At 44.0% G+C, this 18,149-nt stretch overlaps 1 protein-coding gene across 4 annotated transcripts in view; it reads right to left on the reverse strand.

The window, feature by feature from the left end:
• Positions 1-18,149, reverse strand: part of tns2a (tensin 2a) — a 57,245-nt gene that overhangs the window by 7,816 nt on the left and 31,280 nt on the right. For 3 of the 4 annotated variants that reach the window (XM_062391511.1, XM_062391510.1, XM_062391513.1), the window contains exons 4-19: positions 14,552-14,590; positions 14,067-14,108; positions 13,314-13,363; positions 12,659-12,842; positions 12,312-12,362; positions 12,078-12,200; positions 9,331-9,395; positions 8,819-8,902; positions 8,164-8,276; positions 7,108-7,168; positions 6,634-6,709; positions 6,165-6,294; positions 3,698-3,763; positions 3,441-3,557; positions 1,719-3,272; positions 1,329-1,506 (exon numbers count right to left, since the gene is read on the reverse strand). In XM_062391511.1, the coding sequence (XP_062247495.1) occupies positions 1,329-1,506; positions 1,719-3,272; positions 3,441-3,557; positions 3,698-3,763; positions 6,165-6,294; positions 6,634-6,709; positions 7,108-7,168; positions 8,164-8,276; positions 8,819-8,902; positions 9,331-9,395; positions 12,078-12,200; positions 12,312-12,362; positions 12,659-12,842; positions 13,314-13,363; positions 14,067-14,108; positions 14,552-14,590 (2,933 nt within the window). The remainder of the gene's footprint in view (positions 1-1,328; positions 1,507-1,718; positions 3,273-3,440; positions 3,558-3,697; positions 3,764-6,164; positions 6,295-6,633; positions 6,710-7,107; positions 7,169-8,163; positions 8,277-8,818; positions 8,903-9,330; positions 9,396-12,077; positions 12,201-12,311; positions 12,363-12,658; positions 12,843-13,313; positions 13,364-14,066; positions 14,109-14,551; positions 14,591-18,149) is intronic. The other variant, XM_062391512.1, reaches the window with a different exon arrangement.

Below are 18,149 nucleotides of genomic sequence, written 5' to 3' on the forward strand. Positions count from 1 at the left end.
CTGTAGAATACAGCATGCATGCAGCAGCAGTAACGATACGGAGCATTCAGTTCCACATCCAGACTGCATCTTATTCAAATTAAACACAATTTCAAGTACAAGCATTTCTTTGAGTGTAACTGCATTTTAAACTGCATAAAACATACATTCAATTATTATGGTGTCTCTTTCCTCCAAACATCTTAATATACATTATCACTCATAAAGAAATATAAACATTTACAATATAGACCTATTGAACATTAGCTTATAACTGGTCTTTATAAGGCACAATAACAATACATGAATTACAGAGTCTGTGTGTGTCGGAGCTGAACTACACACTGTAAAGTAAACAATATACTATCGCGACGCGCCTGCAAGACGACGTGCAGGTAAAAGAAACACCTATACAGGCGAATGTAGCCCCGCCCACCTAGTGTGCGAGTGTCTCTCCTCACTTCCCAGCGGAGTTTCTAAATTTTACCAGTCTAAGTAGAAAATCAAAACAACATCAACACGTCTCAATGACACTCGTGGTGATCAAGCGAGGCTTTAGGAGCTTACGTAGGTGACTCTCACCCACTACTAACCTGTAGAATACAGGATGGATGCAGCAGCAGTAAAGACACGGAGCATTCAGTTCCTCATCCAGACTGCACCTGACAGGACGGGGTGAAACTGCTCCAGTGCTAAACGTTCCTCTTGAGAGCTGCTGTCATTCACTGATTTCTCTAATGAAACTACTTAAATTAATGTCAGAGTAATTAAATACAATAGTTTTGGCCATACCACATATAGAAGGGGGCGCAAAAAACTCTGCCTAGCAAATTATTTTATCTTATTTTTTGCTCGGCGCAGTTTTTGGCGCCCCCCTCTGAGTGGCGCCCTAGGCAACTGCCTATGTCGCCTGTAGGAAAGACCGGCCCTGCTGGCAGGGTTGCCTACAGACCCCTGCTAGCAAACTGAAGCTGTGTGCTTTTGATTCATACGTGAAATAATGCAGAGCATTCAAGCTTTTCAATTCCAAAAGTCATTGATTCACCTGCATTAGCATGGATGTTATTTGGATAGTATAAGTTTGTCACTTTAGTAACTGCAATCAATAGCATTGGTTTATTTAAGATCTCAACAATGTTATTACAATTACATCCTTTAGCAAGACTGTCTGTTAACATCAACGACTACTGATGACGTGTGGGGATTTCACAATGACTCCTGAAATGTAACAGCTTCTTAAAGTGCTTTCCCAGTTCGTAGGGGAAGATTACAACCACTACCTATTGTGACTCCGTTTCAAGGGGTAAGATAACCCTTAAAAACAAGGGTTAGGGGTAACGCAAAATTACCTTTCCACTGTGCGCAGAGGGCTGCTGGTGTGGACGGGAGTGGACGGTCCGGACATGTCAGATGGCGTAGAGCAGGCAGCGTGAACTTCTCTATGGCCTTCTCTATGGTTCCTTCTAAAGGACCCGTGGGTAATGTGGTCCCTCCAGCCCACACTCTCACCAGAGCTACGAAGACCATCTGAGAAAGGACAAGAACAATGGGTGACATTGACAAAAGATGAGGCTGGTGACTGGTGAGAGAAGGCAGTTTGTGGGTCATGTGTTAAGAATCTCTATAGGTTAGCAAAAATGTTCTCTGGATGCTATTGTTGATTTTGGATAATTTATTAACTCCTGTTTCCAATCACAAGAAAACACATTTCTGAGTGTCTGTGTTTTAATGTGACTCACCAGTGTGTGAGTCAGAGCTGTATGACTGCTGTGAGTCTGGATGGTGATGGTTGTGGTTATGCTCTGCTGGCCCGTTGCTATGGCTGCAGGGCCCTGTCATGGAGGAAGCTGGAGGCAGCGGGGATGTGGACTCAGACTGGTACCCCGAGGCATAGCCCCTGCTTTCAGATGGTGAGGGCTGGTAAGGCGAGCAGGGGCACACCTGCCGGGGTGTTTGGTAACCGCTGCTGCTGCTGCTGTACTTCAGATCCAGGTGAGAATGAGCGTGAGACCTCGACGCCTCTGGATACGCAGGGTGACCCGATGGTAAAGGGTCAAATGTGAAGGCCGGCAGATCGTGACCCTGTGGGCCATAGGAGGCTACAGTGGCTCTCCTATGCCAGTATTCAGCCTCTCTGTCCCTCTCCCACTGCAGCTCAGCCTCCCTGTCTCGCTCCCAGTGGAGGGACAGCTCTCGTCCTCGTCTGGGTCCAGTATCCCTCTCCCAGTGGAGCTCTGACCCTCTGGGTAACTCTGTGTCCCTGGCTCTCCTCAGCCCCACCTCCCTGTGCTGAAGCTCTGCCTCTCTGTCCCAGTGGAAGCTGTCACCTCTGTCCAGCCTGGGGTTGTGATAGTCTTCCCGCCTGATAGCGCAGTCTCTGCATGGGCAGCCAGGGGGTGGAAGACCATCCAACAGCATGATATCATTGTAGTTAGGGCTGGTGGAGGATTTGGGGAGGTGTGCATGGTGATGGCTGTGAGGTGGGGGAGCGTGATGGTAGGGACCGTAGTCGTCTTCTCGACAGCAAAGGTGACCCGGGGCAGACAGAGGGTGGTGAAGTGGGGGGTTGTGAGGGTGGGGGGTAAGGTCTGGTGATGGGTATGGGCAGATATGTCTGGATGAAGGGGCCTCTGAGCAGGACCGGTGCAGGAAGTGAGGGCCGCTCTGGCGGTCCCACACCAAATCTGGAGGGGGGAGGGACTGGTGGGAGTGGGGGCTGTAGTGCTGGCACAGATCCATGTGTGACGGAGGAGCAGCTGGGTTCGGGCTGGCAGAAGGGGTCGCCCCGTGGTGCCCGTTGGTTCCAGGAGCACGATCGAGGCAGTAACCGTTAGGCATGAGGAGAGTACGGTCACAACCAGGCTCAGCACAGCGCTGGGACCGATACCCATCTCGGCAGGAACACGACCGACTGAGCCCCAGCGTCCCAGTTCGTTCAGAGGGCAGGGAGTCTCCATCATCCAAGATGGCAGTCTCTCGTTCCCCATCCCGGTTTCCCTCTATGCCTCCAAGAAGACGTGCAAGGTCCTCTCGCTCTTGTCTGGTCGGAGGCGGCGGACGAACAGGCTCATCCTGGCAGTCAGGATGGACAGACGGTTGGTTCAAGTGGATGGAATGGCCTGAGAGGGCGGGGTCAGAACCTTGACTGATGAGATGATCAGGTCTATGGTCAGAAGGACCCGCTCCTGGGCTGCTGCCATTGGTCGAGGTGAGAGAACCAGAGCTTGGCCCTCGACGTTTCTTTATCTGAGCGTAGAGACTTCCATCTACAGGACCTCTGGTGTGGGCAATATCTGGGACAAAAATAAAAAAGACACCAAATCAGGTCTAAGAACTCCTCAGCTATGCAAACGATTTTCGATTTTAAGCCTGTTGGATGGCTAAAGGTGGATGGTAATTTTCCACAATTAGAAACAGTAATTTCAAGAAGTGCGATTTAAAGAAAACAGATGGTGTGTTACCCTCCAGACTGTCCTGGTATCGCTGGTTAAAGTTCTCATAGGAATCCCAGCGGACTACTGGGTCAGCCGTGTGGTAGTCGACTGTGACAGCCGGGTCGTTCTTCTGGTACTCACGTCCTGAGGAAAAAACAATCTCATTTTCATTCATCTGCACTTGTTTTGGGCTAAGCAGAGCACTACATCACTTTGGCTCTTACTCCTACTAAATACAAACAGTGGAACAGAATGAAGGAGGATTTGAAGTCTAGTGAACCAACCTTTGATCCTCTCAGGTCCAGAGGAGAAGACAAACTCGACTGTTGCATCTGATGGGAAACGCTCATCTGGGGACAGGGAAAGAAAAATTCATAAATAAATTTTCTAAATTCTTTCGGAATACCTTTGTTTTCTAACATAAAAATGTATATAATATAAAAAGCTTAGAATTCTCTCTGCATTACAGCCGACAAATATAAACGCAATCTCCACAGGAGACCCGGATTTATAAAAACATACCAGTGATGTGGGAAACCCCTGATGGAAACAAACTGTTTCTCTTTCTGCTCCAATATATCCAATATACTAATACCCTCCACAGATGTGTTTCCAGTCGCATGAAGCCACAATGGTGTGTTTATGAGCGTTTACAATACTTCATTAGTGGACTGACAACCACATTCTCAGCAACACACTGGTTCTGTCTTTTCAGAGAAAGTGAAACTGGGGAAGGAAATGAGGTAATGAGCATATTTATTGTGGACTTAAGGAACAGACCAGGGCTCACTAGACTTGCTTTCCTCTCTCAGAGGGATAGTTAGAGACTCCAGAATACAGTACAAGGCATTTACACTATACTCGCCTCCAGAGAGCTGTTATTATGTCCAGGATGGGGATTGTGCTGCTATTATTTAGGGATTCATTCAAGCGCGGTATTTTGGGCCCAAACCAGAGTGAATATGTTCCCACAATGCCAATATAAAAGGTTCCTGTTACATGCAATGGTTCCATGTGGTGATTAACCCATCACAATTAACAACTTAATCCTGAATGACCATTTAAAAGTTACAAAAAAGAGGCAAGATCCACTTTAGGGAGCAATAAACACTCATTTGTTCTAGTATACTGAAAGAAGACAATGCATGTAAGAAGCAATCAACCTGGTTTCCTCTCAAAAATATATAGTTGAACTTATAAGGAACGAATAGAAGCTTCAAAACACAAAGTGGCTAAAGCCTTACTTGGTCTGGTATGACTGCTAGCTTATGGTGGATAACTTTATGTCTCCTCAGGACTTGGTGATAAGGTAATGCTATGTTGAAGCATTTACCACAGTGATAGAGCTAACAAAGCAGGCATGGGGCAAGATGAGTTTCCATTTTTTATATATATTATATATATCTTGATACAGAAGACAAGCGGTGAATAATTATAATAATCGTCAATAAATAAGCTGTTTATGCAGCCCTTGATGTTACAATGTACTTTAGAAAGAAGAAACTATGAGACTAAAGCAATGGAAGCCGAACAAAGAAAATTACTATAAAAATAGAATTATATAAATGAATAAACAAGATAATGTCGATCATTTGTAAAAGAATTCAAAAAGAATATTGTGTTACACACAATGTGGTGTGTATAATGTTTTAAGATATTTAAAAGAAGCTAGAGAATTGCTGTGTCTAAGTTCAATGGGGAGTGTATCCCATAATGTGGAGGCTTTGATAGCAAAGGCTCAGTCAACCTGGGAGTAACCAGCACGGCTCCTTCAGTAGAGAGGGCACGTAGTCGGTCAATAAATCAGAAAGATATTTGGGTGCAAATAGGACATTTAAGTCCTTGAAAGTGAGCAAAAGAAATCAAAATGAAATATAACAGTGAGCCAGCTAGTGCAGGGAGCAAAGCACAGGAGTGGTGTGGCCAGGTCCTTTTGTTCCAGTGCTAAGATGTGCAGCAGCATTTCTATTAACTGAAAACGATGGAGGGAGCTCTGACCGATGTTAGACGTGTTCTTTTCTCACAAATGTTCTAAATATTGTTATTTTGTTGATGTGCTCTGTTTCAAGCAGCATCTTTTCTTCTGTCCGTCCTGGGAGAGGGATCCTCACATTTTTTCCTGCCTTTTCTTGGTGTTTGCTTGCTCTAGTCAAAGGTTAAAGGCAGAGGATGTTGCACATTATTCAGTCCTATGAGGCACACTGTGATTTGTGAATATGGGCTGTACAAATACAATTTGATTGAAAACTAATGGCATTGGTGAGACTGGATGAGCTCAGACTTGTGAATGTTGAATTTAAGGAAATATAGGGTCATATATTTCCTTAAATATATGACCCTATACATGTAAATCCAAATCAATTTCTTGTCTCCACTCGAAAAACTATCTGTTTTTTTATCTGCTAAATGCTTCACTGTGTTCACTTGCTATTTGCTACAGTTGTCTGTCTGTTCCCCAATTAGACTTGAGGTGTGAACAGAAAACAGCCGAACCAAAACGATGGAGTGAAAGATGCTCCAAAGCTCTGTGGGGCAGAGAATAACTGTGTGTACGGATCATGTACACAAATTGTTAGATGTCCCTTAAGAGGACATGTTAATAAACGGTACTGCAATACAGACTATGTACAGGATTTAAAAATGTGTGGCCTGCTTTTCCTTCTTTAAATAAAATAACCCCCACAGCCATGTGCTTGTCCCTGTATTTCTAAACCTGTGATCAGCTTTATTCTACAACCTAAACAAACGTACCGACACAAGCTCCGTCCAGCTCCCCTTTGCCAAACCACAGCTGGGATCCGTGGATGGTGCACGTGTGGAACTGCAGCCTGAACACTGTGTCTCTGTCTGCACTCTGGGCTCGCCTGTGGTAGCATTTGACCTGCAGAGGGCGGCAGAGATGGGAGAAGAGAAGCGCGGATCAAAATGTGCGTGGGATAATGAGCTGTTGGGAGAGTAAATTGAAGGCTTTCAGTTCCAAAATGAGGTTCGCCTACAACTTAGAAATGACAGAGGGCACAAAACAAGACAAATTATGACTCCTTGTTAACAAGTGAAAAAACGTAATTTCCAGATCAGAATTTACATTTCAAAGAAAGTTTCCCCAAACCCTTGCACTGAACATAGAAACTCTTTGTAAAGTATGAAGTTATTAAGGCATTATTAGGACCCCTATCCGTGTCAGGGGTCCTGTTTGTTGTTTCCTTCTCACTTGACTCACCATGATGTCACCCTTCAGCAGAAGTGCTGGTTCAATGGTGACACACAGCCGCCTGCCTCCGGTGCCTTGAAGGTCACTGCCGGCGACACAGAGCACACAAACAAGTCTGTTAGAAAACTCAAAACGTGCAAGGAATACAGGCAGAATGCTGCGCCTTGAAAAATCAATTAGTTAATTGTTTTGCAAAATGTCCCAGACGACTGCGCTGATGCAAATACGAACTGGGACCATGTCATCTTCACAGGGTCTGTATTCCCATTTATCCACTTGGAAGGGCCATGGGGTAAACAATCAAAGCTGGAAGATATGAGTTAAAAGCTGGATTGAAGAAGAAGGACGTCCTTTGTGTCGTTTTATTCAATCCCATCTATTTAATTACTCTGTGACGAAGCTGAAACCTCAGCTCATGAAAGAAAAACAATCCTTTGCTAATCTCTACTATCAGTTGGAGATATGACATCCAAAGAGACTCACTATATCCCTGAAGTGTAGACCAACTGCATGGCCTGATAGATCTTCATGAAGGGGAAGTAACCTGTGTGTGGGGGGGGGGGGGGGGGGGAGGGGGAGAGAGAGAGAGAAAGAGAGAGAGAGAGAGAGAAGGCAGAAATTAAGACATGGCGAAGAATGTGGAGGAATGTGCTGACTGCCACTGCCTCCTCCTGGACCTGATCATCTGATTAAAGATAAACAGGCGAGGGTGTGTAGGAGGATGGGTGAACGAGGCAGACTATCAGAGCGGCAGTGAGTACCGCTGGTTGGGTTCAGGAGGGAAGCCCGTCACAGTACCACGCCAAGACAAACATCACATCCCATTTTATCTGCATACAGGCAGATCAGAGAGGAGAACAGAGGCTCGGGGGACATCCCAGTTCCCCTCACTTGTGTCTGGGACTGAAACTGACTTGACCTCTTCCCCAGAGTCCTTGTGCTTTATCGTGGCAGATCCAGGATCGCTGCCACATTATGCCTACTCATAAATACTGTCATTATTGGCAAAAGCTCTATCATTACAATTGTGACTGCTCCTCCCTCCATTTCTGTCAGACCTTTTCATTTGTGCAAATACTTTTAACATTCATACACCTTTCAATATCTGTTAGAGGGTATAAGTTCTACAAATAATAAAGTAAACAAAATTTTCACATGACCCAAGACCAGAGTCTAAAGCTTGAAATGACAAATCAAAAGAAAATGTGTGTGTGTCAATGTTCCTTACACTTATAGATGTGGTGACACAAATCAACTAGTTTTAAATAGATTTTCATAAAAGTTGTATTTGTATTAATACAGCACTTTTCAAGTCTTGATGACCACTTTAAGTGCTTTACAGTTTTGCCATTCACCCCTCTATCACAGGTCAATCTCACAATACCAGCACATTGTGTAACCTCAGTCACAACAGATGTGACAACATTCTCACTTGTAGGCTCATGGACTGAGGGTGTATCTACCTACAATATAATAGGACCAGGAAGACTACTTATATGTGTTTTTGTGTTTTGGTGAAAATAACACACACATACACACCTCCTTCACCCTGGAAGTTTGGGAGTGATGGGATGAGAACTTGGTGGAGGAAGAGAGGGCTGCTGTTCATCTTGATCGCCCCGGACAGGAGGCCCCCGAAGTAATAGATATACCTGAAAGAGAAAGAGGGTGGGTGAGAGAAATCCTCATGACATAAAACATGTGTAAACTGTCCTACAAACACATTAAAATTATAGGATGATAATAGATGTTAGTCCAACAACATTAGACAGTGTGGGCCTACTTTGAACTTAACCTCACTATATTTATCATTTTAACATTGCATGTATTATTCTCCTATTATTCTACTGTCCAACAATCACATAGCTTCTTTATTTTTTGTTCCATTGTTCGTTTTCACAGCAGATCTTTTATAGTAGGAAAAGAACAACCTGAAACTTAAGCGACTAAATGGAATTCAGCCATCATTCTTTTCATTATTTACATCTGTCACTTTCCAAAGTGTTTTCAAATGTAAAAAAAAAGAGTAAAGCTGAGGTTGAAGATAAATCAAAACCAGCAGTTGTACATAGCTACACACTGTTTGGTCCTTCTTAAAAAAGATAGAAGGGAGATGTGCACCATCTGCTGTGATGTGGGATGCCCTCAACCACCCCCACCCTGCACCCCCTGCCCTCTACTTCCCCTCCTCTACCTGTTTTGGGACGGCTGGAGGGAAGAGGACACCTTATCTTCACAGAACTTCCTCATGGCGAGAGTACTGAGAGCCTGGTCCGCCCTGCACATAAACGCACACAAACACACACACACACACACACACACACACACACACACACACACGCTTTTAGCCAACAATTTCCATCATGGGACTTGCACCAGACTCTCTAGATGCCAGAAAGTACATGGAGAGGATACAGCTGGCACTGGCCACAGGATAAACCAGTTTCCACTGTTCCTGTGCAAAAAATCCGCAGGACTTAATTTATCAAAGGATTTATCAACAAAAGTCTGAATGGAAATCATTGTGGAACAAACACAGCACTTGAAGTTGAACACATCAGCCCCTGGATACTGTGTAGCAAGCTTTTATTTGCACATTTAGCCATCCAGTACATTTTTGCAAAGGCAGTTTGATAATTTTTAATGTGTTCCATGAGAGGAAAATGTTAAACTGTGGCTTTGGACGTCGCAGACACACAGACTCACCCTGCAGAGATCTTGCTGTAGTGCATGTAGGCTGCAATGATCACGCCTGTTTTCCCTTTGTTGCCCTGTAGGACGGAGAGGGAACAACAGGGCAAAATCACAACATGCTGCTTACATCCTCAGACACTGTGGTTTGTATGGGGAAAGCTAATTTTAGACCTGACAGTTTAGCAAGTATTGACTGTAGTGTAGATTTTTCATTCACAGTGACACAGGCTCCGTCCATATTACTGTGATTTAGTTTGAAAACTAAACTTTCTCTATCCACACAACCATTTTGACTCTGCGTCATTTTATATCCCTGTTTATACCGACATGCCTAAAAAATATGACATGGCCACTCAGGTATGGGCATGTGTGTACCAGTGTGCAGATTGCTGGAATAACAGCTCGGCTCCTACACATGTCATCAGTTGTATCATTGTAAAATGCAGAATTTAACGGCACAACAGCTGTTAGCAAAGACAACAGGATCAGCAAAGCTTGTAATTGATTATCCATGTTGTGTCCTACAATGGTAGCCGAGGCTATCACCGGTTGTTTTCTTCTGGAATGATATCAACCAGCGAACCAGTGAAAGGCTACATTGAGACTGGAAGGATCCAATCAGCAAGGGGCTGTGAGTGTCCACATCATCATCTCCGTTTCTGCTCGTCCAGAATAAAATGCAGCCCAGTTTTTAAACTAATAGTAGGCCAGTTGTGTTTCAAAACGTCTCTGTTTTAGTGGCTCTAAACCCTGAAGTCATGTGCACATCAGGCCGTGCTTAAACCCATCTATAGCTGAGTTTATGCATATTCAATTATGAAAATGTAGCAGCGTGGATGTAGCCCACACAAAGGGAAGGCAAGGAAGGGACGAGAGGAAGGGACATAGAAATGATGTGGACAAGCTTGAGTTCAAATTAAAAAGCTCCCTGTGGTTTTTTTTTCACATCGGGTGCTCCGTCGTTTCTGACACATTCCAAAGACCTGCTTTCCTCAAATTCCTAGTGCGACCCCTCCAGATACCAGACAGCACCTTCACACTGAGCACAAATTAAAGCTTGTTTGACTCAGCCTGTGTCTCAATGAAAGATTCTACACTGACAGGAACTTGTTTATTCCAATCCCCTGGCGTGATCTGCAGCAGCGAAAAAAAATTGCCTGGAGCAGGAATGTTCTGGAGAGTCAGCAGACCGCAGAAGTGGTCTGGTTTTAGTATTTAAAAATCTCCTGACCAAAACCAATAAATAAAACATCCAGACAAGCTGTGGGAGCTCGGTCGCCCTCAGAGGTGCTGGTTGGCAGTGGTGGAAAAGTTTTGATTTGCCAGCGCTTTCATATGATGATGACATAAATGAAACAGTAAATGATGCTCAGCAGTGTGGAAGTCAGATGCTGTGTTGACAGAGTTTGATCTCAGTGGTATGGTTACGTGTCTGGCGAAGGTCCAAACAGCTGATTGGATTAGAGGAGACAGTCAACTCTTATACACTCCACTTTTTGTCAAGTCATGTTTAAACTGCTATGTCCTAATTCACTCATTGCATTTTATAACAGAAATAGAGAAGGGAAAAATCAAGGCTGCTTGTAAAAGATGGTGTTATAATTTGAACATGTTATGCAATATTTAGTTTTTCTTGGAAGTAGCAACCACAGGGTGTAACATTAACCAACAAGCATTAAGTGTGAAGCTGTTTAGTTCTGTTATATTGCTCCAAACTATTTAACACGATGTTTCCGCTATCTGACAGTCTCAGATTACAACTGACTACTGAACTATGATTTTGATGTATTTCTATTTCACTTGATTATTTTTTATTTCTGATACTTTACACTTCTACCACAGTATTGCAGAGAGATACATGCCGGAGACACCTTATTGGTTCTAAGCAAATCTTCAGAGAATGATTTTTAAATTTAAAACATGACTGAGGTATAAAAATGACTCCTGGGACTAACTAAACATTCTCTTCAATCAATTTCACCCACAATTTGAGCTGTCAATCGGGAGCATTTTAAACAGCAACGAGCCAGCAAACAATCCTTCAACAAATCTTTTGTCTAAAGAGCAATTGAATTATTGAATCATCGAGTACAGGACACTGTGATCTATGTAATTTTTACAATGGGATGATTGAACTGATATTGTCTGTGATTGAAATCAGATCTCCGAAGATTAACTGTTTTTACTATTTGTGATCTATGTTGTTGTATTTCTGTGAGCCAAATTCAAGTTTTTATAATATGGACGTTAAAGGTTTAACTAACTTAGCCATAACCCAACAAAGTCACAATTTTGAAGAATCAAATGAATTTTAAATTAGCTGAAAATACTTATGTACCTTTACTTCGTACATTTTTGGAAAGCAGTACTTAGTGTTTTATCAGTCTGACATTGATACATTTGCTGTAGTAGGACTTCTGAATATGTCCAACACTGGAAAGCAAACAGCCAAATTGGTTGTCAGCAGTAAACATGGTCTCTGTTAATGTTAATGAGTAACAAGTTTGTTTGGCATAAATTGGATATATCATTTATACAATTATCTTTTACATATTAACAATGTCATGGTTCTTAATACTAATATAGCTGCTATTTCTAACCCCATTAACATGAAATGTGCAGCCCTATTTTAAATGAGCACATGTTGCTACCTCATTACATCACTTAACCCATGACTACTTTCTAATCTGCCACATTCAAAGCCTGGGAATCAGTGGAACGTCTGTCTCAAAAAACCTGCTGCCCCCCTGAACTCTGACCTTGCAGTGCAGGACCACCACGTGCTGGGGGTCAGAGGTCAGCCACGTCTCCATGGCCTTGCATATGGCACAGATCTTATCCAGCGGTGGGGCGTGGAGGTCAGGCCAGCCAAAGTCATGAACCTGGTGGAGGGAGGAGACAGAGCAAAGGATCATATGATTTGAAGAGATTCATTCAAGTTTGAGGAATTAACTCTCAACGAGTTACAAGAATTACAATGAGGAAATTTCTACCTTAGGATTTATTTTGGTGACATCGTGGCGCCTCTCGGAGAGATTCAGGAGCTGAAACCGAAAACATGTTTAGCACTGCAGCCACTTATCATTTCAGTTTTTTTATTATGGGTGTGATAGAAAAAAACAACAGACTGGTCATTTGTGGTTCGCTGAGTCTATTTTGTGGCTTCTTGATGCCAAATGCTAAAACATATTGTCTCTGTCGTCCTTTGTGCGACAAGCATCGTCAGCTAAATTATTCAAAGGACGGAGATAAAATCCCTGCTGCAACAAACACCACAGACCATGAAAGCTACTGTAATTACTGTCAGCTCTCACAGTGTGATGAATTTCTGTTCCCTCACCAGGAATTTGTCTTGATGTTTGGACTTGAGCATGGCAGCCACCTCCTTCAGGTTCAGCCGGTACCGCTGCTCCTCCAGGTTTGGGGGGAAGAAGACGGAGATGATCCTCTCGGTGATGTAGGTCAGGTCAAAGTCGTAGTGGCGCTCCATCACTCTCTCCATCACGCGGTCCACACTGAAGCTCCTGGAGAAACAGCAAAAGAGGAACGGATTAAAAAAAAGGGAGAGAGGAGGAAGAGGGAGCAAGGTTCAGGTGGTCATGCAGAGAGACACAGAGGGAAAGGCGGACACGGGTCAAAATGTGAGCGTTAATTCAGATTCTTTGTGGCAGCTCAACATGATCGTGCTCCCTCGTACGCTACGCTGAAACTGGCTGGATGCAGCGAGAAAGGAGGAAAGAATGAGACAGAAACTGGAGACTGTGACATGCAGGTCAGATCAAAAGCCAGCTTGCTCCATCACATAAACCCTCTGGAAAGAATGACAGGGATGTGAATCTTTGTCTGAGGGAAAAAGTGCAAGAAGGCAGAAACAAGAGTAGGGCGCAGTGTAGAAACAAAAAGCTCAATGAAGCCTTTTTTTAATGAAACTAATTTGTAGAAAGTGGTTGAGTAAGACAAACTCCTGTGGGAGAACAGACTCAGACGACCTTTACCTTGGCAGGGTGTTCCTCTGTTTGGTATAGGTCAGAGACTTGGTGGACCCCTGTGGAAATAAACAGAGACAATGAGAAATGATTCAGACTTTGGTTGCCTCATGATGGTGACATCAGTCATTTGGCCAGATGGTCAAACTGCCCCAGCACCTTTCTGAATCCCCTCGACCCAATTATTCCCTTTATTGCCCAATGGAAACCGAACATTTAAAATGTTTAAACCTCCACTCATGTATGTAAACATAGAGTGGTTCGCCTAAGAGCTGTCACATTTTATTCAAGATGGGGGGGGTTCTTATTCCAATTGCAATGACCTATTAATATTCAATTTGACTTATGCTCTCAACCCTTTCCATTTAGGATCCAATGATAATGCTTTGTCTGCATCATTAAACTATAGCAAGTTTGCAGTTTAATTTGCTGAGCAGATTTAAGTTTCCAATGGGAGAATTCATTTTGATTTAAAGGACTTCATGTAATGAGCATTACAGTCGTCAGAAGTAACATTACTATTTTCACAGCGACAAGTGTCTGGCATTGCTCTGACTTTAGTTTGTTTAGCATGTGCTAAATCAAATTCAGACAAGCCACAAATGTTTTCCCCCCCGACATGTCTGGACGTTTCCAGGACAGAGAGCATGAAGCTGGGGCCACGGAAGGGAAAGAAAGAGAAAAAGGAAAGATGGGTAAAAAAAGTATGAGGCTGATGAGGAAGAGGAGGAGAGAGGAGGATGGAGGCGAAAGTGTGCTCACCAGGTGTTGGGTGTGTCGAGGAGGCGCAGTCCCTCGACGCTGCTGGATGTGAGGAAGGAGCGGGAACAGGATGAAGAAGAGGAGGTCGTGGATAGAGGGATGGTGACAGGAAGTGGGGCAAAGGGAGTAGGTTGAAAAGAGGTGAGAGAGGGAATGAGGGAGGGAGATAGAGGAGGAGTGGATACAGAGAAAGGAAAGGGGAGTTAATTAAACAAACAGACTCTGTAATGGATAAACATTACTACTTCCTACAGCAACATCAACAATATTTGTTCCTCTGGACTGGAATGCCGCAGTGCTCCAGGATTGAACTGAGCTCAAACTGCGCTGAGGGCTCGGCTTCCCAAAAGGAATTCAACGAGAGGAAACCATACCGTGGTTTTGGGGAGCCATACCTCTTAGCTAGGGATAGACAAGAGTGGGAAAACTAGGGTTCTATACAGAGCGCTCTTGGAAAAGAAAGTGGGTGAATGAAGGGAACTTACCAGATCATTGGGAGGCACTGGGATGCATGCAGAGGTCACCTGGAACACACAAAGACAGCCACATGTGAATACAAGACATCCTTTCTGCTTCAGGACAGAGGGAAGAGCCACAGCTTAGAGGCGATTAAGATCAAATGCTTTGTGAGAAAGTCATGGAGAGATGGACTCACAGGGTTCCCACATCAGTGTCTTACCTTCAAGACCCCATTCCCTCAAGTTCAAGGACCCAGCATGGCTTGGTTTGAGACTTGGATTAATATGTCTAAATCAAATGGCTGAAATAGGGTTTGTGGTTTGCAGAAGCTCAAGTGAGACGAAGAGGTTGTCGAGAACAACTATCCTCTACTCACCAGTCCACTTTTACAGCCTCGTGGTGCAGACGGGGTCAATGCACCAATCCACAAACCAGTCGGAAGTGATTGGAATGACATTGACGGTGGGGTTTGCTATATCCTAGAAATAGTGTTTTTGTTCTGGTACTGGTCACTGAGATCATATTCTGCAATAAAAGCCAGTAGAAAAATTAGCTTTTTGTCGACAGGAACCAGGATCACGCTAACTTCCCACGTTGGCCATCAAAACGTTTGTGCCATGGATCAAAAAATTCCCAAGCAAATAATGAGACTTTAGCCTTTTATCTCAATCTGTCAACTACTAGTAGAATGTCAGCCTATGTCAGAACAAGATTTACCAATATCAGACAGTTGTTGAGACCAGACAGGAGCTGGAATGTACACTGGGTGGACTTTTAACCATCAAATGATGATGCATTGAGGACAAACAGTGTCTGTACAACTACTTAGATACATAAGTGCCAAGTAAATACAGGAACAGCTCATGTCCAAGAGCATGTAAGAAAATGAGAAGAATGTTCAAATGGGAAGCCAAATACACAGCCCCACAGCTGGTGGAGCACTGAGACAGAAACACAGATTGACACATCCGATTCCCATGTCTGTTATGGGCCTATGGGTCAGTGAACTGTGACCAAAGGAAGCAGGAGCTGAGCAGGAGCCCTAATGAAGGGGGCTGATGGCCATAGTCATGCTTACGTAATACACACAACACTCGCACACACACAAAGGCAGTGTTCTTTTTGGACTGTTTATTTGGATAAAGGAAAAGGGCAAGGACTTGCTTATACCTCATTGTGCACAAAAGGGAAGTTACACAGGCCCTGAACCTGGGGGGTGTGTCACCACCACAGTGTGTATGTGTTGTACAGTCAGTGTTAATCTCTCTTTCCTGCCTCCTTTCTTAAGCATGAAGCTCGGTCTCTCACTGATGCTAATACGTCAGACGTCAACAGGAAGGCAGAGGAACAGATAATGAGCTAAATCGAGACTGACCGTGTTTTGACAAATGTTGCTGGAAACAGGTCCAGGTTGTACTTCGGCTATCAGATGACAGATGATAACTGGACACTGTTTCTGTATGACTCACTCTCAGGGTCACTGTTTATTCCCATCTCTGTAGGGAAATGGATCCAAAATCTTATCCTGTGTTGTGGTTGCTTTTCATTTGCAGCCTGAACCCAATCCATGAGCAGATAGGAGTGGGCTGGGCCGGGCTCTAATTTCTCTTAATTCCCTACGGCTCTATTAGGTCAACTTCATTTCATGTGTCTACTTTTTTTTCCTGATTCACAGCATGTGAAACAATGCACTGTGGAAGAACTGCACTTCCTAAAGTCCCTGTTTGACATTGACATTGAAGGCGTAGAGATTCTCCAGAAAACCCTGCGACCAGTTGTCAGGGCAGAGAAGAGAGCAAAAGCCCAAAGTGGTGCCAAAACTGCTCTGATGGGATTTTCTTTGGCTTTTGCTGGCCGTGTTTTTTTTTGTTGACACTTGAGAAGACTGCAACGACTGCTCACGTCACAAATGCGTGTGTAAAAAGGAAAGGTGTCGCGTTGACGTCATTGAGGCCATCAAGCATAAATGCAGCTTTAATGAAGACAGATCTTTGCTCCACACAGATCAAGTAGGGCAAGGAAGGACAACAAATGGAAGTTACTGGTGACTGTCAGTCTGTTTGTTTCAGATTCCTTTCATTTTCAGAAATATGTTCTTGAAATATACACTTATAAAAGTCAGGATATCTCACAGTATTTCTGTAAGAAGTAATACTTAAGGGCTGGAGTATTAGTTTAATCAAAACAGGCTTAACTGCATGAGAACTTTGGTTTACAAAGCTATGTTGCCACTTCATTCTTGTTTTGTGAAGCCTGACGTACAGATGACAGACATTGAGCAGAACTCATTGTGAAATCTGGTGCTATTGCTGGAAAATATAACAATTTAACAAGCTTTCATCAAGACAAATCCAAACCTGGTAGAATCATCCACTAGTTTTCTCCTCACTCACTCAGCCAGAGTCCTGGAAATGACCCATGTTGTTTCAAATGTCCTCGCTACAAATTTTGACTGTGCAACCATTTCTGCACACAGCATGAATCAGATTTTACCTGGGTTGACGCTCTCACACCGGTCATTCATTTTTCTAATCTTTCCCTTTTTTCCTTCCTCCATCTTTCCCTCTTCCCGAGCGGCCAGAGGAGGGGCCGGCTGAGGGCAGAACAAACACACCACACCAGATTCCATCTCATCAGGCCAACCCTTACGCACAAACTTCCTGCTAATAGACCTCCACCCATCTATGCTGCACTTTTTTTCTCGTCTTGCACCCACTTCATCTCATTCCCTCTTCACCCCTGTTCTCTCCCTTCTTATGTGCTTTTACTATACGGCTGTTTTGTATGTTCTCCCTCCTCTTACCCTGCTTCCCTCGATTCCAACGTTTCCTTAACTTCCTTTCAGTTTCTTCTCTAATGTCTTTCTAAAAACACCCGTCCTGTTTGTCTTCCCCTTCACCTCTCCTACTTCCAACCTATCGTTTTACTGAAATCTTTTCATTCTCTGCACTCTTCCTTTTAAAACCTCCACTGGTATTCTTAGCTTGTCAAGAGTCTTAAACCCGATAGGTCACAGGTTTGATCCTGTGTGTCCATCAGTAACCAAATATCTTTGAAAAAGACAAAGACTCGTATTGCTTGTTCTTACTTGCTCTGGATACAAGTGCTGTAGGCTGCATGTCTAAACTGATCTAAAAATAAAACAAACACTGAAGTAGCTCGTATCAAGAATTCAAAGGGACTAACATGACTCTCACCACAAATCTTACTGCTGTTTTTACCCTTCTGCTTCACTCTCAGTAAAATCCTTCCACTGCCTCCTCTCAGGTGGGTCCAGCTGGCGACACACAGAGAGCCCTGACCCCCTGTAACCCTCTCCCTCTCCCGGCCCTTTTCCCTCCATCACCGCCTGCCGGCCCCTGTCCTCTCCCCTCTCTGTTTTGTTTTTCTGCAGCAGCCCTGGTTCTTCCAGCACTTTGTGGGCTCACTGAGCCATCAAAGCAGAAGAAGACGGCTAATGGATATTGCACGGTTTGCTCCTCTCAACCCATGGCATATGAGCTGTAGGCTCTGGGAGGAATCACTCTGTGTGTGTGTGTGTTTGTGTGTGTGTGTGTGTGTGTGTGTGGGGGGGGGGGGGTTAGGTAGCATCCTTGTTGTGTTCGTACCAAAGAAAGCATGAGG

Source organism: Platichthys flesus, chromosome 7 (genome assembly GCF_949316205.1).
Source record: "Platichthys flesus chromosome 7, fPlaFle2.1, whole genome shotgun sequence".
Taxonomy (NCBI): Eukaryota; Metazoa; Chordata; class Actinopteri; order Pleuronectiformes; family Pleuronectidae; genus Platichthys; species Platichthys flesus.